This window comes from Heloderma suspectum, chromosome 17 (assembly GCF_057233095.1).
Source record: "Heloderma suspectum isolate Gila_16-S chromosome 17, 16-S_ref, whole genome shotgun sequence".
In the NCBI taxonomy this organism is placed as follows: Eukaryota; Metazoa; Chordata; class Lepidosauria; order Squamata; family Helodermatidae; genus Heloderma; species Heloderma suspectum.
In genome coordinates, this window is record NC_139474.1 from 7,787,268 (window position 1) to 7,811,936 (window position 24,669).

The 24,669-nt window shown below is 48.6% G+C and overlaps 1 protein-coding gene and 1 pseudogene across 2 annotated transcripts; one reads left to right on the plus strand and one right to left on the minus strand.

Moving 5' to 3' along the window:
- On the minus strand, nt 1-23,853 carry LOC146334359 (mucosal pentraxin-like). The gene is made up of 4 exons (XM_084824413.1): nt 23,794-23,853; nt 8,617-8,725; nt 4,848-5,010; nt 1-830 (listed from the first exon to the last, which is right to left on the minus strand). Exons 3-4 carry the CDS (start codon nt 4,921-4,923, stop codon nt 193-195), a joined length of 714 nt encoding a protein of 237 aa, XP_084680539.1. The 5' UTR covers nt 4,924-5,010; nt 8,617-8,725; nt 23,794-23,853; the 3' UTR covers nt 1-192.
- On the plus strand, nt 8,811-17,608 carry LOC146334360 (serum amyloid P-component pseudogene; annotated as a pseudogene). The gene is made up of 3 exons (XR_014786323.1): nt 8,811-8,869; nt 15,159-15,388; nt 16,712-17,608. The product of XR_014786323.1 is annotated as a serum amyloid P-component pseudogene (transcript).
- Nucleotides 23,854-24,669: the final 816 nt, after the last annotated feature.

Sequence of the window (24,669 nt, forward strand, 5' to 3'; positions counted from 1 at the left end):
GAGATTGAAGCCTTTTATTGGAAAGATATTGGTAGGACCTAACAGTAGCACAAGCGTCTGGGTTTCACAAAGGCTATCATTAGGCAGAAATGCTGAGATCAATACAGCAATCTGCTGTGGGCCACTGAACCACCCTGTGGAAGGTGTTGATGCTTGACAAGGCACATGGATGGCTTCTTGTTGGCTCGTGGATTAACATGGTGTTCGCTGTTGCCTATTGGGCAGGAAGATTGGGCAGGAAGGAGGGAGGACATTCTTCAAAACAACGTTCCCACGGGTGCTATAACTGAATGCTCTCCAGTCGACCACAGAATTGGGAGCAGGCTGGCCTTGCATGACGAGACATACTTCTTCATGGGTCAGCGCCCGGTCCCACATATGAACGTCCCACATCTCCCCCATAAAGGATTTGTCCAAGGCCTTGTAACATTGACCAAGGATGATTGATGCAGGACGATCTATCCATTCATTTTTGTTCACGGCCTGGCGGGGGAAAGGCTTCCCATTCTCCCAGAGTGTCACGGTCCCTGTGGCGGAATGCCAGCTGACACAGAAATGCACCCTTCTGCAGCTTGGTTCTGGACAACCTTCAGTGCCAAAAGTCACGTTTGAGCCTCTCACATTCAGGCTGTACTGGTGGGGTCTCTGCTTACGAAGGACAATGGTGTTGCCACTTCTCTCCGTAATGTAAGAAAAGAGGCAGAAGGGTCCAGGCTCCTCCGTGTCATGCCACATGCATGTTGTGAAGCTTTCCAGGTGTTTATTTGGCAGGTCCTTCAACTCCACTAGGCCATGTTCATTCAGGAAAATGAATGCTTCCCCAGTGAGATCTGTGGGAAAGGGGAAGAGAAAGGAGAGGATAATGAAGAGTCTTGGGTCACCTCGAAGATTAATGAATCAGGGCCAGTGTCAAGGGTAGTCATGATGGCACAGCTGCCAAGGGCTCACACTCCAGCAAGGCCCACTAACCAGACCCTCCTGGAGTTGCTTCTCCTCTTCACCATTGCATGTAGAACTTTGCACAAATGGCCTCTCGAAATTTTCAACCCTATTGCGGGCAGAGAAATTTCACCAGAGGGAGGAGAAGTTCTCCAACAGTTTCTCACAGATAGGGCTCACCATGCACAGGAGTTGTAGCTAGGCGTGTATGGATTTTGCTACATCCATTCCCTCTGTGTTTCACAGATTGTCAGTTGTCTTTTGTTCCCACGTCCGCTCACTGGCAGAATCAGTTTTTTTTCTAACCAGATTTGAATTCTCCATGTGCTAATTTGCATTAGCACTCATTCACATTAACTTCTGCAGTTGCACATATGCGCTAATGTGCATTAGAGCTAATGTGCATTAGCCTTAATTCCCCCCCAAAGTAAAATACTGGTCTGCAAGACTGCGGAATCCATGTGACTTGGAATAAGTCAATTCTCTGTGGAACCCTCAGGGAGGATTCACAGAAATCCATTCTTGCTTGAATCCATTGTGGATTTCTCTAACAACCCATGTTGTAGCACAGCTTCTCTCTCCCCCCTCCTCACAAGTGTTGCAAGTGCCAACAGCATCATTTTTGTGTTGGCAGCTTGGCCCCCATTTCATTTCCTCCACAATAGCCCATACCTAGCATCCTTCAAGGGCACTGGGGCAGAGGGGGGGGGGATGAATGCAGCCACCTCAAGAAATAATGGTGAAAAAATTTTGGAGACAATTCTGCAAAGGGGCCTTGGATTTTTAGGAGGGTAAGACAAAAGCAACCACAACTGCTGGACTTCTCTGAGAAAGAAGTCTTCTGAGACGTTTTGGCTCAGCACCAGTTGTCATTCTGGAGGGGTGAACACCTTCTCCAGGGCCTTCCAAATGTTAAATTTCTAAGGGGTAATTGTGGATACATCATGTCTCTAATGCAGCTGCTGATAAGATCACTGCTCCCCTGAAAGCCCTGTAGTCTGTGTCTGGGCGGGTGGGAGGGAGGGGCAATGTTGTGTCCTGCTCCAGGAAAGAGTTGGAGATAGTGCTGTGCCAAAATCTGACCTCCAATTTCCTGGAAGTTTTCTTCCCCTATGAAAGAGGCTTCCATTTTTCTGTCTCTTTTTCTGAGCATTTTATGATTCAGGGAGAAACTGAGGCTGTGTGAGGAGCACCAAACGGCAACAGTGAGTCTCCCTCCACATCCGCCTACCCCTGACTATTGCCAGGACATTTCAGTCCCCTTTCACCTCCCTGTAATGTCTTCTGTTTGACCAGAAACTTCTCCACTGAGAATGGTCCACTCAGTCTTTTGATGGTGTCTGTCAGGTAGGGGTGCACAGAACTCACCACCGAGTCCTCTGGGGGGTCCCGGGGGGGGAGGTGATCCATTCCTCCCCCTGGAATCCTCCCTGGCCGGGTCCGCTCTGTGGCGAGTCCGTGGAATTACCGGCTGGGTCTGTCCGCTGCTGGACTGCCAGTCTTCAGACGCAAATGGCATCTGGCATAGTGGACGCCATTTGCGTCCCTGCCTTTGCTGTGATAGGCTACGTAAATATTTACATAGCCTTTCACGGCAAAGAGCAGGGATGCAAATGGCATCCGCTATGTGATTTGCGTCCCTGCCGTTTGCCGTGATAGGCTACATAAAGATTTACATAGCCTATCATGGAAAATGGCAGGGATGCAAATGGCGTCCGCTACTCTGGACACCATTTGTGTCCAAAGACAGGCAGGAGCGGATGGGACAGGTAGCAGCGGACAGAAGGCAGCAGGTAAGATCCAGCCCCGTGTGGATTCCCCTGGGTGGTGGAGCTGAGTCTTTCATTCCGCTGCGGACTCTGGGGGTCCGGATTTTTAGAATCCAGTCTCATTGGAGTCCATGGCAGAATTCTCCACCATCCCTACTGTCAGGCAAGGATTCACTCTGTGCAAACCTGCCATCTCCTGGCAAACGGAGGGACGTACCAGGACAACAGACGGCCAACCACTTCCTAGTCTGAGCAGGTCATCTGGTATGACTGGGTGGCCATGAATCAGCTCTTGTCTGAGCATCAAAGACACTTTGATACCTTTGGAAGCAGCTTTGTCCCTAAAGGTTGGTTTGTCTGACAGTAGGGGATGGCATATGAATGCACCTATGGTTGAAATCTAACATAACTCTTTCTTAGAGTAGACCCATATGTATGCATCTATGGGTAAAACTGAGCATACTTAGAGGAGACCCATTAAAGTGAAGGGGACTCACGTTAGTTATGACCAAGCTCAGTTCCATTTATTTCAATGGGTCTACTCTAAGTAGGTCTTATGTTTACCCTACATATTTATTTATACATTCATTCAGCTTAAGGCCATGCGAACCAGTGATTTTTGAGCTTGCTGAGGCTCTCCTTTCCCCACTCCAATGCTCATTTCATCCTTGCTCAAGAATGTGAGCATGTCCCCCTCACCCCAAGTCAGGAAAAATGCACATTTTTAACAGGAAAAATGTGCAACCAAAATGCACACTTGCCCTCCATCGATTAAAGTGTGAAAATGCATCTTGTTTGAACAATGTGCTTTTTAATGTTAGCGATTTACAATTTCATAGAGGGGAGACAACCGGGGGAGGGAAAGGGAAGGGAAGCAGCAATAGCCAGCAGGGAGAATAAACCTTTTATTTGGATACATGTCTTTAGGCATAGTTAGAGTAAGGTTGCCTTCCCCAAGGTGGTGTCCTCCTCCAGTTGGTTTGGACCAAAACTCCCATCAACCTCATCCAGTAGAGCCAATGGCCAGGGGTTATGGCAGTTGTAGTCCAAAAGATCTGGAGGGCATCAGGTTGGGAAGGGCTCTGGTAGGGTATTGGGACTAGGGCTTGAGTGTTACACCTCTCTCATCCAGAAGGCCAAATTCCATTTTGCGGAAGCTCTCAGGGGCCACATTCCAGCAGCGGGCAGAGCCGAAAACAAAATGGGCAGGGCCAATTTACTAAAAGTAAAGGTAAAGGTGTCCCCAACCAGTCATGTCCGACTCTCGGGTGCGGTGCTCATCCCCGTTTCTAAGCCGAAGAGCCAGCGCTGTCCGAAGACGCTTCCATGGTCATGTGGCCGGCATGACTGAACACCGAGGTGCACGGAATGCTGTTACTAAAACTACCAGCCTATTTTAGCTTAAAGCCCTTACTGCCAGTAAGTGAGCCGTAGGAATGGCATGTCAACCTTTTAGGTTGAACCGTTACACAAAGGCCGGGAAATGCCCAAATGATCAGTGGCCAGAGGACGGTTCTCTAAGTTTCAGATGTGGGGGAATGGAGTTCTTACTAACTGTGGTATGAGGTGGTCTGGAGGCTTCTTTAGCCTATCACACCTCTTATAAAGATGGAGAGGTGCCCTGTGTGAAATCCGAAGGTGCAGAGCTAAGGGGGGGCAGTCTGCTGCGGACCCCAGAGGTCAGATGCTTGGCAATCCAGCCTCACTGGGATCTGCGGCGGATTTCTCCACCATCCCTAAGTGCCATTGCTTATACAGTTGGATGGAGGGATGGACAATGGAGGTTGGGAGGGGGGGAATGGAGAGGCTGCGATCCTGAATGGGGAGCTGCTGCAACTTTTTGATGCAGTTCCCTCTTGTAAAATCTATCAGAGAAGGATCAAGCCAAGTGCAACTCACCGGGGTCCTGTTTGTCTGAATGGGATGGATTTCAACATTTGACCAGTTCTAGCCCTGAAATCAAGAGGACTCCAAGTGGCTTCATTTTTTACCAGATGGGTTCCTTTATATTTTTCCCACAACACAAACTCACATGGAAATTAGCGGGACAACCGTGGCAGAACCACAACCCAGCTGTTCAGCTCAATATGCACACAGCTACGCTTTGGTCTGCCTTCCGCAGCTCAAGATGGCACCTACCTTGATTGATAATGTCATCAGCAAGGGTTCCCAGCAGGCTGGTCAGACAGAGGAGATAGATATGAAGGAACCCCATGCTGGTTGGAGGCAGGAGGAGCTGGAGATGAGGACGAAACACACTCTCTGGACCTGGTTGGATCTCTTTTGGAGACTTCCTTCCTTGCTAAAGCCAACAACAGACAGTGGCAGACCAGTTGGCTTTTATCCCAGAAATTAAAGAGGTGGGCCCAGATTTCCAGCCAATCCACTCCCAGGGGAGTTCCACAGAGCAGAGACGATTGTGTAGTACTATATTTTGAAGTGTGGGAGGTCAGCAGGACATTGCGTGCACACATTTGGACACACACAGGGAGTAGTGCAGGGAGACCAAAAACTGCTTCCTGCACCACTTCTCATGCACATCTGTCCTTTGCTAACGTAACAAAAAGGCAAGGAAAGATTTGTTCTTTTGCCTGAGGATCAGATATTTCTAAAAGTTCCACTGTCTGACAACGTTCTCTGTCTGCAGGTCAAAATATGCCATGGCATACTTTTTGCATTTTTAGAGCTGCCTCTTAACAGAAGTGCTCTGGTTGGCTCACAAAACAGATACTCCATTAAAAAAGCAGAAGATATAAACAATGAAAATGTTTAAACAAACCAAAACACCATTAAAGTGCACCTTGCCGAGAGGCCCATATAATACATCATTTAAAAGGCCTGCTTAGACGACATCTGGAATTAGTCTGGCCTGCACTAGAACTAAGGCCTCTTTTGTGGTGGCCCCTCACCTGCTGTATCCCCTCCCACCAGATTAATTCCATTTGCCTTTTTAGGAGGGAAGTGAAAACATTTCTCCCTCATCAGGAGTCTGACTGACAAGCTGCTGATTCTGGTAGTGGGACCAGGTGCCCTCTTTTATAGAGGACCATCCTCTATTTAAAGGTGTCCTCTATTGGAAGGTCGGTCCTGTCCATTTAGGGTTTATAGACAATGACCTATTACAGCTTTTGCCCCTCAACAGATCACACCTCAACAGGAGACCAAACGCCTGGCCACAATCCTTCCCACCATCTTGAGATCAGCTGCTGAGGGGGGCAATAGTATTGTATTCCTGTTTCAATTATATTATTTTTCTAAATGTGCATCTCTCTCTCTCTCTTTCTAAATTATGTTATGCAAATTGCTGTCTTCTCTTATCCTCATTTTAGTGGTGCCTTCCCTCTTTTTTTTGGCAACTTGACAGCTGGTTGGCCACTGTGTGAACAGAATGCTGGGCTAGATGGATCCTTGGTCTGCTCCAGCAGGGCTTTTCTGATGGTCTTTTGTTCTTGCCTCATCAGTGGCCACCCCTCTTTTTGGTGCTTGTATGATTGCCTGATGGCTGTTCGTTGGTCTGTCTGTTTCTGCATCGGAGCTGAACTCTCAACAGTGAGAAGTCACTTTGTGGCGTCAGTCTAACTGGATACTGATCGGTGGACTGGATGTGGAGGAGCAAACGGCGGCTCAGTCCAGACAAGACGGGGTGATCGTTTACACGGTCCAGCCCAAGGGAGGCTGGTGGCTCTGATGTCAGTGGGGTGGTGGATCCGCTCTGGGTTTCAGCCAGAGCCCGTAAGAACCCTGAAGGAGCTCTCCAAAATGTGAAGCCCTTTGGGTAGCTCCCTTAGAGTTCTGACTGAAACCTGGAGCAGATTCCTCGCCCCACTGACATCAGAGCCTGGAAGTCAGTGGGCTCCTGGATGATCCGTGGTGGCGGCGGCCAGGTGGGCCTTTGTGCAACTTTGGCTGGTGTGCCAGGGCATTGCTTCATGGGGCAGGAGTGTGCCACCGCGGGGACCCATGCTTTCGCCACCTCTTGTACAGACGACCGTAAAACAACGCTGTACCTGGATTTGCACTAAAACCGTTGGGAAACTACAGCTAGTCGGGAAACACAAAAAACACAAAATTTTTTCAGGCGTGTGTTTTACAGTCCATGTAATGTCAGTCTCAGACCAACTCTGCTGGCTTCCAGTTGTCCCCGAGCACAATTCAGGGTGCTAGTTCTCATTAGGGATGCATGAGAATTTTGTTTTTGCTTCCCAAACACATGAGCATGCCCCTCTCGAAACTCCGAAGGCAAGCCTGAGCATGCATCCCCTAAAATTATTTGCAAATTAACATAGGAAGAGCCCTGCTGGATCAGGCCCAGGGTCCATCTAGTCCAGCATTCTGTTCACACAGTGGCCAACCAGCTGCCCCTGGGAAACCCACACAGAGGACAGGAGCACAACAGCACCCTCCCGCCCATGATCCCCAGCAACTGGCTCACATAGGCAGACTGCCTCTGGTTCTGGAGGTAGCACAGAGCCATCAGGACTAGGAGTCACGGATAGCCTTCTCCTCCAGGAATTTGTCTAACCCCCTTTTAAAACCATTCAAATTGGTGGCCATCACGACGTGGTCTTGTGGTAGTGAATTCCATAGTTTGACTCTGGACTCCTACCAGCTAGCTTCATGGGATGACCCCATTGGGTTCTAATATGAGGAGAGAGGGAGAAAAGTGTTTCCCTATCCATATTCTCCACCCATGCCTAACTTTGTGCACCTCTGTCACGTCTCCCCTTACCTGCCTTTTTTCTAAGCTAAACAATCCCAGCTGTCGTCACCTTCCCTCATAAGGGAGCTGGTCCAGCACCTTGATCATTATAGTTGCCCCTTTCTGTACTTTTCCCAGCTCTATGATATCTTTCTTTGGGGTGTGGTGACCACAGCTGTACACAGTATTCTAGGTGTTGCTGCACCATAGATGTGTCTAAGGGCGCGATACTTATCCTCAGGCTGGTTGGGGAATGCTGGGAGTTGTGGGTCTTTTTTTCCTGTCTAAACATGCATAGGAATGCATCCTAAATAAATAAAGGATCTTTTGGCCTTCTTTTCCCCCATCTCCCAAGTTTGGAGTAGACATTTTGCTTCAGAGAAAGACGTTTTGACTCAGTATTGTTTGGACAGTGCCAGAGCAAGTCTGCCTTGGCATCCCAAGTGGGCTCCTTCCATGGGTTCCGTTACAAAACAGAGGTGGGATTGAAAGAACAGAGATGAAAACCACTTCTGGGATGTCCACAGAAGGCAGCTGGTGAGGCAGTGGTCACACGGACGCTGCAGAGTTAACTTGTTCTGGCCTTGGCAGATGGAATCATGGGTCAGGATGCCCTCTGCTCATCTGCCAGGTTGAACTTTACTTTGAGCCTTGTCCCGGGTGGAAAACCAAGGGCATTACATTGAGGATGACATTCCAGGTGTACTCAGGTGTTTGGCTAGTAGAATGTATGTGGTCCACACGTCACCCTTGGGCTGATACACAGGAGAAGTCTGGACACATTTGCACCAATGAGGGATTAGAGCAGCGCTCCTGAAACACAGGCCTGCGGCCTAACTCTGCCCCCCCGGGGTTCACCAGATGGCGAACTCCCCTTCTCCTGACCCCGGCTCCTTTTCCCCGACCAGCAATCGTTTGGCGGTGTTCATCTTTTTGCACGCTTTCCCTTCTCTGTTCCAAACAGTGGAAAGTCTTCTTCTAAGGCCCTAGTTCCTGGCAGTAAAAGCTTTAAGCTAAAATATGTTGGTCTTTTCTTTTCTTTTGGTATTTTGGGCCCTAGCGCTTCTGCCTTGTGCCCCACTCTGCACTGGAATGCTTCTCTCAAATGGAATTCAGCCCTCAGGCCGAAAGAGGCTCAACACCCCGGGTTAGAGATGAAGGTGGCACTCCTATAACCCACTCTCCTCAGTGGGACTGAAGGGGGCTTACTTCTCCGTCGATATGTATAGGACTGCGATGGAAGACTGCAACACTGCATACACCAGCCTTTCCCAGCCTGGTGCCCTCTGGATGTGCTGGACCACAAGCCCCATCATTCCTCAAAAAAAAAAAAAAACCATAGAAAAGGAACTGCTTTCGTAGATAAATTCCAAGGAGAAGAAAGAACCTCCATAGAGGTTCGCATGGGCTGGGTTTGGGGTTCTTGCACGTACCTAATTTATAAGGTGGCTGAGGAGTGTGTGTGAGTGTCCTGTCTTTTATTCTACAATTATCTTTTTGGCAGCCTGTAGCTGTCAGGGTTGCCCCTGTTACCTTCTGAATCCTCCAATAGCCAGAATCAACACTCAGACAAAAGGGCTGCTTTCCAAGGCTTTAATTCCATTCAACCTAATGAAGCTTACAGATGCTACTTGCCTGAGACTCAGAGGAAAAACAAAGGAACAGCCTACCAGGGGTTTCTAAGGGTTAGGACGTCAGTTGATCTCCATTTGGGGGAAAGCACAGTAACTCTCTGAACTTAAGGAGTAGGAGGGGAAGGTCTCCCCTTCTCCTGTGGGGCCTCGGGGCACAGCTGTTGACATCGAGCCAATTGAGCTGAGCAACTGAGCTCGGCTCCCACAACCTCTCACTTGTGCCTGCGCCTGCACCTCGCATCTAGAAGCTCAAGTTGTCTCTCCCTTTCCGTGCCAGGGAATGTGAGTGGAATGTGAGTAGGGGGGATGTGAGTGGGGGGGGCTCCCCCTCCAGCTGCGCCTCTGAAACCTGAGAGAGTTCCTCTCCCATGGATTGTATCTCCTCCTCAGAATCAGAGCTGCTTTGGGACTCTATGAGCTCAGACCCAACCCTGACAGTAGCCTCCTCAGCTTCCCACACTTCAATGAAAGCCCAGCGGAAGACATCATGGGATAATTCCCTGTGTGGTGTAGTGGCTTGAGTGTTGGACTGGAAGTCAGGAGATCTGGATTCTAGTCCCGGATCGGCCATGGAAGCTCACGGGGTGGCTTTGGGCTAGTCACAGACTGTCAGCCCAACCCACCTCACAGGGTTGTTGTTGTGAGGATAAAATGGAGGAGGATTATGTATGCTGCCTTGGGTTCCTTAAGGAGGAAAAAAGGTGGGTTACAAATGTAATAAATAAACAAATAAATATCCTCTCATAGGGCTTTTTCAGATCAGGAGGTGCAGGCAGCCTGGGAGCAATTTTATTTATTTATTTATCACATTTCTATACTGCCCAATAGGGATGTCAGAGAATTTCGCCATGAATCTCGGGGAGGCCGAATGCCAGCGCATTCGGCCCCCTGAAATTGGTGGCGAAACGGTCTCCCTCCTCCCCAGGATGGGACTTACCTTACGGTTCGGCAGCGGTTTGGCGGCGGTTCGGCGGGGGTGGCTGCGGCGGCCGGTCTTCCGACCAGCTGCCGCTGCCGCCATTTCCAGTAAAAAGAAAAAAGAAAAAAAAAGTGATAGGCTACGTAAAGATTTACGTAGCCTATCACGGCTAGATCTTTTACAAATACCATGATAGGCTACGTAAATGTTTACGTAGCCTATCATGGCTGAGGAAAAAAAAAAGTGCGTATGCAAATGGCGGCACCCATGGGCACCGCCATTTGCATTCCTTATTTTGGCACGTCTAGTCTATGTAAACATTTACGTAGACTACAGTGAAAATAAGGGGAATGCAAATAGTGTAGCGTCTACGCTATTTGTGTTCCCCTTATTTTCGCCATAGTCTACGTAAATGTTTACGTAGACTAGATGTGCCAAAATAGGCACCGCCATTTGTGTATGTGCTTTTTTTTTTTTTTACTCAGCCATGATAGGCTACGTAAACATTTACATAGCCTATCACGGCTGACTGCAGGGACGCAAAGGGTGGCGGCTATGGCCGCCGCCATTTGCAGCCCGGCTGGCCAAGATTTGGGGGTGGAGGGACGGAGCACCTCCCCCCCCTGGCCAGAATTTCGGGGGGAGGGACGGAGCACCTCCCCCGCACCGCGAATCAAATTTCGTTAAAGGTAAGTGACTTTCATACATCCAATAGCCAAAGCTCTCTGGGATGTTCACAACAATTAAAACCAACGTAAAATACAATCTAAAAGTTTTAAACTTTTACACAATAGTACAAAACAAAGTAATGGAGCCATTGAGAGTTGTGTAATAGAAAGGAAAGAAAGCACACACAGCACCCTTGGCCACCTCACCATGATTAAGTAAACTCAAAAATACCAACAAAACTATTTCAATAGTTTCAATTATAAGGCTGTGTGCCACCTCCAGTATCAAAGGCAGTCTGCCTATGTGCGCCAGGTGCTGGGGATCATGGGCGGGAGGGTGCTGTTGTGCTCCTGTCCTCTGTGTGGGTTTCCCAGGGGCAGCTGGTTGGCCACTGTGTGAACAGAATGCTGGACGGTATGGACCCTGGGCCTGATCCAGCAGGGCTCTTCCTATGTTAATTTGCAAATATTTTTAGGGGATGCATGCTCAGGCTTGCCTTCGGAGTTTCGAGAGGGGCATGCTCATGAGATTTGGAAGGACAAACAAAAGTCTTGTGCATCCGTAAAGAGAACCAGCACCCAGAATTGTGCTCGGAGACCACTGGAAGCCAGCAGAGTTGGCCTGAGACTGAAGTGACATGGACTGTGAAACACACGCCTGCCAAAAGTCTGTCTTTTGCATTCCCCGACTAGCTGTGGTTTCCCAACAGTTTTAGTGCAAATCCAGGTAGAGTGTTTTACGGTCATCTGTTCAAGTGGTGGTGAAAGCATGGGTCCCTGCGGTGATGCCCTCCCCCCCCCTGAAGCAATGCCGCTGGCACACCAGCCAAATGGGCTTGCTGCCAGGGCCAATGGATACAACCTTGAACTACTGTAGTCTTGTGAAACTCATGAGATAAGTCATGTCCCTGGTCTTCGGACTCTTGCGTTGTGGCTGCATTCTGGCAGGCAGTGTCTGGTCATCTTGGCCCCTTGAAAGTCATGGTAACCTCAAGATAACAGCTGGAGCCAGAGAACCAAAAGAGGGAGGGAGGGAGGGAAGGAGGGGAGTTTGCAGTTAGGGCATGGGTGTAGAACACCAAGAATACAGGCCAAATTCAGCTCTCCTGGGGTCACAATCTGGTGCTCTAAGGTTTCCCAGGTAGCCAATCCTCCTTCCTTTGGCCAGACTTACTCTCCCCCAAACACCGATCATTTGATTGTTTCCCAGCTTCTCTGGGGTTCACCCACCACCCTCCATTCTTAAAGGCTGAAAGGCCTCTGTCCAGGCTTAGTTACTGGCAGAAAGTTGGAAGGTAGGAGAAATTTGTTTCTGTTTGGTTTTGATAAGGACTTACCTAGTTCGCACCTTTCGGACTGAACACAGCCACGGACGCAATGGGCAGTCAAAGTCCATACATTTCCGTGCTTGCGATGTTGGACAGCATGCGTACGTTTGAAAAAATGTGCATGAAAATGTGCACAAATATGCTTTAATCCATGGGAGAAGAATCCGTACATTTCAAAAAGGTGCACAATTGATGCATACTTGGGGGGGGGGGAGAACACCACAAAAAATGTGCATGGAAAGAAATGAAATGCTCATGCGAAAAGAAAAAACCAAAGCTCACAGTCGGAGAACATCAGAACATCAGAAGATCTGACCAAGGGTCCATCTAGTCCAGGATTCTGTTCACACAGTGGCCAACCAGCTCCCCACTGGAAACCCACAAGCAGGACATGAGTGCAACAGCACCCTCCCGCCCATGTTCCCCAGCAACTGCCATACACCGGCAGACCACCTCTGATACTGGAGGTAACATATACCCATCAGGACTAGTAGCCATTGATAGCCTTCTCCAGGAATTTGTCTAAGCCCCTGTTGAAGCCATCCAAATTGGTGGCCATCACTACATCCTGCGGAAGCAAATTCCATGGTTTGACTCTGTGCTGTGTGAAGAAATCCTTCCTTTGATCTGTCCTGAATCTCCCACCATTCAGCTTCATGGGAGGACCCTGATGGGTTCTAGGATAATGAGACAGGGAGAAAAATGTCTCCCTACCCACATTTCTTCACACCAGGCATAGTTTTGTACAGCTCTGATAAGGGCTCAAGTTGGAACGAAGCTCAAGTTTTACTGATTCCCATCTCCCTAGCAGTAGGAGCTTTAATCTAAAATAAGCTGGTTTTTTGGGGGGGTAATTTTGGCCCCACCTTTTTTGCCTTCAGCTCCGCCCATCACTGGAATGTGGCCCCTGAAACCTTCTTCAAAATAGAATTTGGCTCTTGGGTTGAAATAGTTTCTGCACCCTGATATTAGACAGAGCTAAAATCAATCCCATGCCCCACCGGTCCTCCTCTGTGATGGCAAATATTCTCCACTCCCTGGATGTCAAATATTCAGTGAGCATTTGAGAGATGCATTGGATGTCCTAAGACAGTCAGTTCCATCCATTAACAATCTTGGAAGAGTGCAGCTGGATCAAACCAAGGGTCCATCAACTCCTGTATTTTGCTTTCAACACAGGACAACCCACCCAAGAAGCCCCAAAGGAGAGCAAGAAGGCATTAGCTCTCCCCTGTAATCTAACTATGTGTAATTCAGAGATATACTGCCTCTCATCATGGAGGTTCCACTGAGCTCCACTGAGAAGACCTATTGTTCATGAGTATACTCATTACCTTTTGAAGCCATCTGAGCTGGTGGTTGTCCACACACCTTGTGGCAGAGAACCCCACAATTATTTATTTATTTATTTATTTATTTCATTTTTATATTGCCCAATAGCTGAGGCTCTCTGGGCAGTTCACAAAATTAAAACCACAAAACCACAATGGAAAATACAATGGAAAATATAATAGGTTGAAACTACAGAATAAAAATACAAGCAGAGTATAACCTAGCAGCAGTGCAGATAATTACTGTCTGGTCTGGGGTAGGGGTGTCCCTGTGGAGGGGCAATCTGGCCTTCTCAGAGCCCTGCAGAATTCTCCGGAGCCCAGCTGCACCCTCTGGAGTTGGTGGAACAGCTCTCCAGCCCCCTATACGGCGCAATACGCAAATGACAGCTGCCATGAGGCTATCGCAGGGAAAAAATACAGCCGTAAATGGCGTATTGTACGTAAATGGCTGCAATTTAGGTCAAAGTCAGTGCTTTATGGCTGCAAATAGCGTACACTAACCAGATGCAAAGGGCTGGATGCGCCCATCTCGTCTGATCTCGGAAGCTAAGCGGGGTCAGCCCTAGTTAGTACTTGGATGGGAGACCGCCTGGGAATCAGGCTTCCTGCGTTGAGCAGGGGGTTGGACTCGATGGTCTTGCAGGCCCCTTCCAACCCTACGATTCTATGATTCTGTGATCCTATGATTTATGTCTGTGATTTTCCTGCGATAGACTAATGGCAGCTGCCATTTGCGTATCGCGTCGTATAGGGAACTGAGAGCTGCTCAGCGGGAACTCCTCCAGAGCAGGAGGCAAGTGCAGCCACTCTGCCGTGGACTCTGAAGGTCAGATTCTTTGGAATCCGGGCTCATTTGAATCCATGGCAGAATTCTCCGGTATCCCAATAAACACGGGACACTGTTTTTGTAGCTGATGACGCGTGATGGCATTTAGTATTTGCCTGTAGTTGACAGTTGGTGTGTGATGATATTCAGGACCTGAGTGCATTTGATGGATGGCATGCAATAGCATGTAGTATTGGGCAATATTTTGGTAGTAGCTCAGTACTGCTCCCAACAAATCCTGAATATGTGATACAGAAGATAAACCAGTACGTTGGTGCTAAGAGGCTCTTTTGAAAAGGCATCGATTAGAAGGAATTTTGAGGTTCTACTAAGCCAGGCCTGCCCAAACCCAGACCCACTAGCCGAGTAGGGCAGCCTATGTGGGGGTCAATAAACCTTGTGCAGATTCTGCAATGGACAGGCTTTTTACTTGGGGGGGGGATGTGCAAATGTGCACTTGCATTAATGTGCATTGGTGCTAATGCACACTTGAGCTAATGTGGATTATCACGAATATGCACTTTCACTAATTTGCATTTGCGCTAATGCGCAGCAGCACGAGTGGAACAAAATTGTCATGCATCCCTACCCGCCCCCAATTCCATCAACAAAATGATAGTGGAACAAAAGATGCCCCCCCAAATCCATACATCCCTACCTTCAACAATGTACAATAGCGTCCGTGTGTGTGTTGGGGCAGGGTTCGTCCGTGTGTGTGTCTGCGTGTGTGTGCAGCTTTGCAGAGATTCTTCATATAAGCGTTGGGTGGTTGCACAAATGTCCCCTTTTCCAGCTGTGAAATGTCGGGTCTGTGCGTTCTGTGCTAAACAAAATAACCTGGAAAAGTTCTTGGAGTCCCAGTTTTGAGAGAGAGAGAGAGAGAGAGAGAGAGAAAGAGAAAGAGAGGGGGGGGGAGAGAGGGAGAGAGAGAGAGAGAGAAGGCCCTTTCATACCAGAAGGAGTTAAAATGAACCAACCAGCAGCTCATATCAGGAAGGATAAACTGGCATTTTTTCTGATTTGTGTTCTCTGGACCTACCAGAGGAGGTGACTGGCTGGAGGCCCTCACCCACCCCTTTCCGTTCAGAGATAAAAGCCAGAGAGGCTGTGACAGTGGAGAACTGATTCGATCCAGGGAGGAAGTCTCCAAGGCAGATCCAGGGTCCATCTCAACTTCCCCCTTCAGGATCCTTCCACCACCAATCAACATGGGTCTCCTTCATCCTTTTCTCCTCATCCTGGCTGGACTGTTGGGCTCTCTTGCCCACAGAGGTGGGTGCCGGGCCGCATGGAGCAAATTGTGGAAGCAAATGAGGTTTAACTGAGCTCGTGAGCTGAACGGCGGGGCTGCATGGAACATGCAGGTGTTTGAATCTAGGGATGTGTGGGAGAGCCCTTTCTTGAAGAAGGTCCCAGGTTCGATCCCCTGCTTCTCCAGGTAGGGCTGGAAAAACTCTTGCCTGAAACCCCGGGGAGCTGCTGCTGCCAGTCAGTGTTGGCAATACTGGGCTAATAATGGACCCATGGCTTATAATGAGTCAGTTTTCTGTTTCCTTATTTAAATCACCCCTTTCTTTAGAACCGTGAGGACTGGAACCCTTCATTTTAGGGAAGGGACCATAGCTCAGTGGTAGAGCCCCTGCTTTGCACACAGACAGCCCCAGGTTCGATCCCCAGCATGTCCAGGTAAGGTTAGGAAGGAATCCTGCCTGAAACCCCCGACAGCCCAGTATTGTCGACACTGACTGGCAGTGACTCTCCAGGTTTGGGGGCAGGAATTTTTCCAGCCCCACTTGGAGATGCTGCTGGGGATCGACAGGGGACTTTCTGCATGCAAAGCAGGGGCTCACAAAACATGCGAGCATGCCCTGCTCAAAGCCACGAATGTGATCATGAGTGCCTATGGAGGGCGTCTTGCCCCAGGGCCCTCCAAAACCTGGAGAAAGTACTGGATGTGGGCTAGGTTAGGATAGGCATGGGGCAGAAACACATTAGCTAGTGAGCAAAAACATTCTCCCCTTTTGATCTCAAGTCTCCCAAATGAGGGCCCCGCACATCTTTGGGAAAACTGTCATGGCTCCTGCCCCAAAGGATCCTGGGAAGGGTCGTTATCTGTCCCAGAGAATCGCAGTGTCTCTTACTGCTTAGAGAAGAGAGACTTTTGCAGGCCAAGCAGTAGCCCAGGGCTGGGTGACTTGCAGCCCCTCCAGATGTTCTGGACTACAAGTCCCATCATCCCTGACCAGCAGCCATGCTTTCCAGGGCTGATGGGAGTTGGAGTCCCAGGGCCAGAGATGCCCCACCTCTGCAGTAGTCCATGACTATTCTGGCTTGTTGTTGCGAAGAAGCCAGTGCCCCTCTGTGTAGTTCCCTCCTTTGGTCAGAGGATGGCAGCAGTTCTCGGGTTGAATCCGCTTCCCGAGACTCCTTAGCAGCCCGGCTCAGCTGTCAACACTGCCTTGGATGCACAGCTGCTCGGCTCTGCAAGCCATCCACGCACGAGGGCACAACCCGCCACACGAAAGCGCTCTTTGAACATCCCTGTGCGCTCCTGTGGTGCTGGGGAAACACGACTGTCTTTTGCCTCCCGCACAGATCACAGACACCAGCCAGTCGTTTCCTCCCGAGAAGATCTCTACGAGAATGCATTCATTTTCCCAAGGAAATTGACTGATGACCATGTGGTCCTGGAGGCCAACGTGACTCAGAATCTGAACAGCTATACAGTGTGCATGCGGTCCAATTCGGACCTGAACCGATCCCAAGCCCTTTTCTCTTACGCCTCCAAAGAGACCGCCGGCGAGATCCTACTCCTCCGCAAGGGTCCCAGAAAATACGTCCTCCAAATGAAAGATAAAAAACTCGAGTTTAACATTTGTCAGAAATTGTGCTCTTCAGGGAGCATGGATCACATCTGTTGGAGCTGGGAGATGGAGACGGGGGTGGTGGAGTTCTGGTGGAATGGGCAACCTTCCCCCCGAAAGGGCATGATGAAAGGCCGCAGCGTAAGGAAGGATCCCTCTGTCATCCTGGGGCAGCAACAGGAGTCCTACGGAAATGACTTTGTCGAGGAAAAGGCCTTTATGGGGGAGATGGAGGGGGTTTCAATGTGGGACCGGGTGCTGAACCCCAAGGAAGTGTGCCGCGTCTGGCACCGCCAGTGGGTGCCTGGCGCCATCTTTAACTGGAGAAGGTTGACCTACACCATCCAAGGCAATGTGCTGGTGGCGCCATCCGTAAGCCGGCCTTGCGCCCCCTTGTGGCTCTGGCGCCCTGGATCCCAGTGCCCTGGCTCACCCTGCGACTACCAGACTCCTCAGGGGTCTCAGTGTGAAGCCAATGGTCTGCCTTGACAACGTCTCTGGCTTCCGTGCGGTGGCTGAGACAACGGCGACCACATCGATCTCCACTCTTTCTGCCTGAAATCTCCATGAAATCTTTCAGCTGTCTCCTTAAATAACATCCTTCCAATAAAAGGCATCATTGTACTTTATTTGTGTCTCTTCTTTTCTTCTCCTTCTCCTTCTTTTTCTTTTACACTTCATTCATTCATTCGTTATATTTCTATATCGCCACATAGCTGAAGCTCTCTGGGTGGTTCACAAAGAATCCAGAGCAGGGGTGGGGAACTTGAGGACGTCCAGGGGACATTTTTGCCCCATAGCCCCCTCTCCACAGCCTCAACCCCCCATGGTTCCCCCCCCCCATAAAAATCCATCCATCAATCAAAAATAAAAATGGCATTCATCATGGCATTCATCAAGTTACAGGAAGCCAGATTCCGGCTGAACATCAGGAAAAACTTCCTGACTGTTCGAGCAACACGACAATGGAACCAATGACCCAGGGAGGTGGTGGGCTCTCCCACAGTGGACTGGAGGCCTTCAAGACGAGGCTGGACAGCCACCCATCAGGAAGGCTTTGACTTGGATTCCTGCACTGAGCAGGGGGTTGGACTCAATGGTCTTATAGGCCCTTTCCAACCCTACGATTCTATGATTCTATGGCTGGGGAACCCCCAAAGGGCCAAAATTACCATGTTTGCAAGCTAGTTTTGAACCATAGGGCGCTCCGTAGTCCCTACGGATGCCATTTTTAAAACTGAATTTTGTGGGTAGCAGGGGAACGTGGGGGTGACAGGGCCACAGTTTGCCTACCTCTGCTCTTAGAGCAGCCTTCCCCACCCTGGTGCCCTCCAGTTGTTTTGCACCATCAGCCCCTGGCAGTATGGCCAATGGTCAGAAGTTCTGGGAGGGGTAGTCCAAAACGTCTGGAGGGAAGCAAGGTGGGGACAGCTGATCTAGACAATGATTGGATTGGCTCATGTTTGGGAGGTGCATGTTGGTGTGTGTGAAAGAGGGGCCCATGCAAAACGCCCTTGGAACATTCAGGGGAGAAGCACTTGCTAGGTCCTTTGCGTGGTGGGGGAACCATCAGAAAAAGCAAAGTCAGCAAGGGGGGTTTACGTTTTAGCCTACGTAAATATTTACGTAGGCTAAAACGGCAAAAAAAAAGGGGGGGGATGCAAATGGCGGCCGCCGTAGCCATCGCCATTTCCCTCCGCTGTTTTGTGTTTTTTTGACGTGATAGGCTACATGAATATTACGTAGCCTATCATGGCAAAATACAGGGACGCAAATGGCAGCGGCTACGGCTGCCGCCATTTGCATCCCTGCAGGCTGCCCAGCGGCCGGATGTCCGGCTGCAGGCAGCCCCGGCCGGCAGCTCTGTGGAATCTCCATGGAGCGGAGCTGGATGGAGAGAATTTCGGGGGAAGGGACGGAGCGCCTCCCCCCAACTGCGAATGTCACCCTTCGAAAAGGTAAGTGACTTTCGTACATCCCTAGTGCAAATGCATAAATCCCCCCCACAAATGTGCAAATCCCCCCCAAATGCACATTTTCATTCTTTAACCTATGGGGGAAATTTGATTTTTCAGCTGGTGTTTTTGTATTTTACATATTTTTCTATGACTAAATTTGTGTAAAATTCCATAAAGTAAAAACAAAAAATGTCCGCAACTCCACAGAACCTGTGTGACTCAGGAAAAGTGGAATTCATGGGCCAGATTCATAGACATCTGAACTCATTTGATTCCGTTGCAGATTCCTCCAACGTCCCTACTGGTTTGATGCTACAGACGAGACCACAGCTTCCTCACGGCCTTGGAACTGAAATGACACTGGCTCATCTGTCCATCTTGCCCTTCTCCACCCTCTTGGCTTCAGACAGGCTCTCTGACCTTTCTTATTTTCAAGAGCAAGCAGTGTGGATCTGGGGTGGGGGCAAAGTCTAGGACCCTACAGTTCAGGGGGAGCAAATGACCACCCAGAAAGTGGCTGGTGATGATCCCAGAAGACCCAAACTCAGGGGAGACCTCTTTGGAAGAGGAGCTCAATCCCTCAGCAGATCCCTTACCTAGAGTAGACCAGGGCAACTTGACAGGCCCTGGGGCAGGAATGTCTCACCTGAGCTCCCCAAGAACCCCATCCTGAGCCCAATGTTGGTCCCAGACTCTCCTCTCTCTGCCTACAGATCACTGGAATCATCAGAACTGCTGCTGGGATGCCTGCATGGCTGACAAAACCCTCTTTTGCTCAATGTCTGGCTGCCAGTCCATTCAAAGTGCTGGTATTAACATTCAAAAAGCATTAGCGGCTTGGGGCCAGGTTATCTGAAAGATCGCCTCCACCCATATGTGCCTGCCCAGACCCTAAGATAATCCTCAGGGGTCCTTCTCCATGAGCCCCCGACAAAGGAAGTGAGGCTGGTGGCTGTTAGGAAGAGGGCCTTTCCTGCTGTGGCACCCTGGCTGTGGAATGAGCTCCTTAGTGAAGCTCGCCTGGCACCTACACTGTATTCCTTTCCTTCCTTCCGGCGCCAGGTGGAGACCTTTTTATTTTCTCAGGCATTTTAGCATTTTAGCTTTCTAGTCTTTTAGCTTTTGCTGTATTAAATCTGTATTTTAAATCTCTGCATTGCTGCAAGGTTTTATTCTGGTTTTATTCTGGTTGTATGGTTATATTGTGGTTTTAACGCTTTGGTGTTTTATATGGCTTTACTGTGTGCTTTTTTGCTTTTAATGTTTGTGAACTGCCCAGAGAGCTTCAGCTGTTGGGCGGTATACAAATAAATAAATAAATAAATAAATAAGGTCTACTCACGAGGAAGGGTCTACTCCTGAGGAGGAAGACCCAGCTGCAGCAGCTGGTGAATCAGGGGCAGCCCACATATAAGCTCTCCTTGTTCCTCAGACCTTTGCTGGGTTAATGATTCTTCGGGAGTTGGGTTGGGTCTAGTTATGGGTGCTGGATCACGATGAGGGCATCAGTGCCACTGTAGCCAGCTCCATTTTATTCATGTAGTCATGATGGCGCTATGAGTGAGTTTGAAAGGCAAAACTGCACATGCTCAGGGATTCTTTTTTCAGGGTTGGCAACCATTCTAGTGTATCCGGAATACAGATGCAGTTGTAAAGCATGAGGTGGCAGTTTACAGGGTGGGGAAGAGAGTAATGTTAGTTATGTGAAGTAGTAAACGGGGCCATCTAAAGGTGTCCCCCACTCCCTCCATAAGGCCATTAAGGCCAGCTTCTAAAATTACTTTGCTACACCACCAAGGCCAAGGCCTGTGAGAAAAGGTTGAAGGAGCTGGCCATATTTAGCCTGGAAAAGAGATGATCAAGTGGCGATAGGATAGTCACCCTCACATAGTTGAGGGGCTATCATGTAGAAGATAGATATCAAAGTTGCAGGTTTCCTGCATCAGGAGGGGGCAGATTAGATGACCATTGAGGTACCCTCCATCTCTGTAATTCCATGAAGTGCTCTGTGTGTGTGTGTGTGTGTGTGTGAGTGTGTGTTTATCATTCTTCAACCCCCTCATTTTCCCCTGCAGGGAATCTTGTGTGTTTGTTTTTTTAAAGTTCAACAGTGCTACACACACTAGTGGGTGTGTTCTTGGTGACAACATGAACGCTAGCCAATGAGTACTATGCACAACCAGGTTTTTCTTTTTACTAGAAAATCACATAACTGCATTCTCCGTCTGCCCCGGAGTTCGATCCTTGAGGCATATCTGGACTGAATACTGGATGCGGAGAGAGCTACTACTATAGCAGTCCCACCGGACTCAACATGTTATGTGAGAATTCACTTCTCCGAGTGCTGTGACCCTTTTGTAGCCAAATTGGCATCACTCAAGCAACTGGTGGTTGTGGGAAAGCGGGTGGGACCAGGGTCAGGCGTGGGGCCATCTGGGGAACTCCAGAGTGAGAGGTCAGATTTAGTGTGCAGGCTGGATGTCACCCCTGGTCTCAAGCCTCCCATTCATTTACTTACTTGGGCAGCCGTGCAGGCTTTTCCCCCAGACAAACTTGTATACTACCTTCTGTTGTGGGGCCCCAGGTCCTTCTATTTCCAATGTTTCGAAATGAGGGCCGATGCTTACATAACCAAATTGGTGCCATCCATAGAGAATAGGAAACTATCAGCAGGTTTGGGGTGGGGTGGGAGGGATGATAAGATTTCCAGATTTATTTATTTTTTAATATTCAGAACTCCCCCAGCCCCCAAGGGCTGGGGAATCAAATATAGCCCAAGAATGTATGTATTTATAATATTTGTATACTGCTCCATATCTAAAACAGATTTTGGAGCAGTGAACACAACAGATAAAACAGTAAGATAATAAAAAGATTAAAACACCACTTTAAAATCATGCTTTCTTAGAAGAAACCCAATGCCAATAGAAAACTGTGACTGGTCAATTAAGGAATGCCTCCTGGAACAGTGCTGTTTTCAGGAGGCACCAGAAACAACGGAGTGTTGGTGCCTGCTTGACCTCCAGAAGTAGGGATTTCCAAAGCAAGGGGGCCACCACATTAAGGCTCTTCTTCTGGTGGACTCCAATCGGGCCATAAGTCCATGTGGAACCACCAGGAGCAAGCCCTCCAATGACCTCAGTGACGAGGCAGGTTGGTAAGAGAGAAGGCACTCTCTCAGGTATCCGGGTCCCAAGTTGTTTAGGGCTTTCTACACTAGTACAAATACCTTAAACCTGGCCCCGTAGTGAACAGGCAGCCAGTTCACTGAAGAGAGGGGCCTGAAACTGGGTGGGAGGGGGGATGAAATTGAGTCTCCTGGAGATGGATGATAAACCAGAACACTCTAAATTGCAATGTTTTATTACAGGTTCCATTTGTCTTTACTTGAAAGAAGGAACAGTTTGTGTACCCAAACCAAACTATAGCTCTCAAAGGTCTTCAAGAACACTGTCCATTAAAATAACACATTTTGGTCTAATGCACTTGATAACAATGAAAGTAAAGTGAGCTGCAAAAGCAAGCACTCAAAGTGAAAATTTACTACACTTACAGACAATTTACTGCTATCAGCACATCCTCAGCATAATGATCACATACCTTGTGTCCAAAATGGGTGGCAGAATTCCCACCTTATCAAGGTATGCCTCTACCAGTTAGCTGATGGGTTCTGCTTTATTTAAGGTTGCCAACTAACCAATCAATTGATCACCTGCCTTTCAATGACTCCTCTATTGCATTTAAATAGGCAATTTTAATCAACTTATTTGCAATATTTATAGACCACCATTCAACAGAAGTGTATTCACAATCATTAGACAAACTAGAAATGCGAACAATCCAAACAAATAAAAGAATCCAGTTAAAATAATAAAAACACTAATTTTAACAAGTGCCTGAAAGGTTATACTAAGAGTTCTCTACTAAAAACCTAAGGAAGGAGACTATGAATTTCCTGGAGGAAAGTATTCTAGAACTGTGGGGCCATCACAGAGAAGGCCCTGCTCCTGTAGATGCCAATTTTACCTCCGTAAAGGTGGTGGCTAAGAGCAGGGCTTCATTATTAGATCTTAAGGCCTGGGGGAGGAGCTTGTATGGAAAGGAGGGTGGGGTTGTTAAGATATTCAGGACCCTGATCAGATAGGGCTTTAAAGATCAAAATCAGCATCTTGAATTGGGCTTAGAAACACACTGGCAACCATTGCAGATGTTTTAGAATGGGAATAATGTAGTCTCTGCTAAGCCAAGCCTTCCCAACATTTGACCCAATGGTATCAGTGGTGTATTGCAGCGGGAACTCAAGGGGAATGCAGCTCTGAGGCTTTTTTCAGAGCAGGAGTGATAACATCCTCTGCCGAAGCACCAGGGTAATTGACAGACCTTGTGTGCTCTGGGAAGTGAATCTGGAGATAACGAGGCTTTGGGTTTCATGATTTTTAATGACAGGTTCAGAGAATCAGCAAAATGATCAAGCAGAGGTTGGATATTTCTTTTCTTTGACAGAGCTCCTGCTGCACATGAGCAGTTTAAATGGTAACACTGAATTCTAAAGGAAGAAGAATGTCGGTATCAGAGTTCCTCTTATGACCTGGATGCCCTGAGCAGCTCCTTAAGAATCTCTTGCCTCCTTAAGAGTCCCACCTTCCTTCTTTTACCTTCCCCTTTCCAACAATGTGGGGTTTAGGCTGTAGGCATGGGGTGACTGACGCTCTAGACACAGGGTTTAACCACAACAGTTTACTGGTAAATTAAAGCAAGCACATCACTACTAAAGGCATTTACACAATAGAGCTGAGTGATACAAAAGGCCTTACAAAAAAATAAAAGTTGCAAAATGCAAGTTCCTTTACGCTACCTGTACTTAGTCTTCTCCAAGCTGCTTCTTCCTGCTCCCTCTTCAGGCTCTGGTCTCCTCGACTCTGACTCTCACTGGCTCTCTCGCTCTCTTTTTATGCCCTCCTCCCTCAAAACCAAAAGTACCGTTTCAAACCTGAAGAAATGAAACTTAACTGGGGAAATGAAACGCCTCCTCCCAGGGATACCTCTTCTGAGGGATAACCCCTCACAACAAAAACTCCAGGCCTCTAAGCCTGACCTTTTCCCCTTTGCTTCTGTAGGCCTCAAAACTTCACCGGCAGGCCTCCACCAATGATATGATGTAGCATTCTTCCCTCACCATTAAACAGCTTTCTTGCCTCTTCTTCATCAAAGCGAATCTCCTGCCAATTCAGAAATGTGAGGCAATGCATCACCTCAAACTGTGGCTCCCCACAGCCCATCGTTCAGTGTTAAGTAAGGTGAACCAAACAAGCACATCATAAAAAATCTGAGATGTTCTAAAGGCTCCTATACATACGACACCTCTGAGGAGTAGGCCAAACCTCTGGTTTTTATTGTCTGAGGCAGGCAGAAAAACCAGGAAGGAAACAGAGTTCCTGGTGAGCCAACATCCATGGCGGACAAGTTATGGCTTGTTGTGGCTGACAAGGTGAGCAGCAGTTGATCTCCAGTTCTGACAGCACAGAAAGCAAGGTCATCAAAAGCCACTTGCCTGGTCACCTTTGACAAGTGAGAAGCGCCTCCAGGCGACCAGGAGAAATGGCTGTAATGAACTGGCCGAGACCTGGCGCACGTGTTTTTCTTCTCCTTCACAAATCGTCAGTGTGTCACAACCATAACAGAGGTATGTGTGGACAGTAGGGTGGCCATGCATCCTCTTGTACAGAGGACA

Bases quoted from the DNA above. Each gene is read 5' to 3' on its own strand.
- LOC146334359 (XM_084824413.1), bottom strand. From the start codon at position 4,923: ATGGGGTTCCTTCATATCTATCTCCTCTGTCTGACCAGCCTGCTGGGA. The intron at 831-4,847 runs GTAGGTGCCATC...CCTTTCCCACAG, and splicing joins TGATGACATTATCAATCAAG to ATCTCACTGGGGAAGCATTC.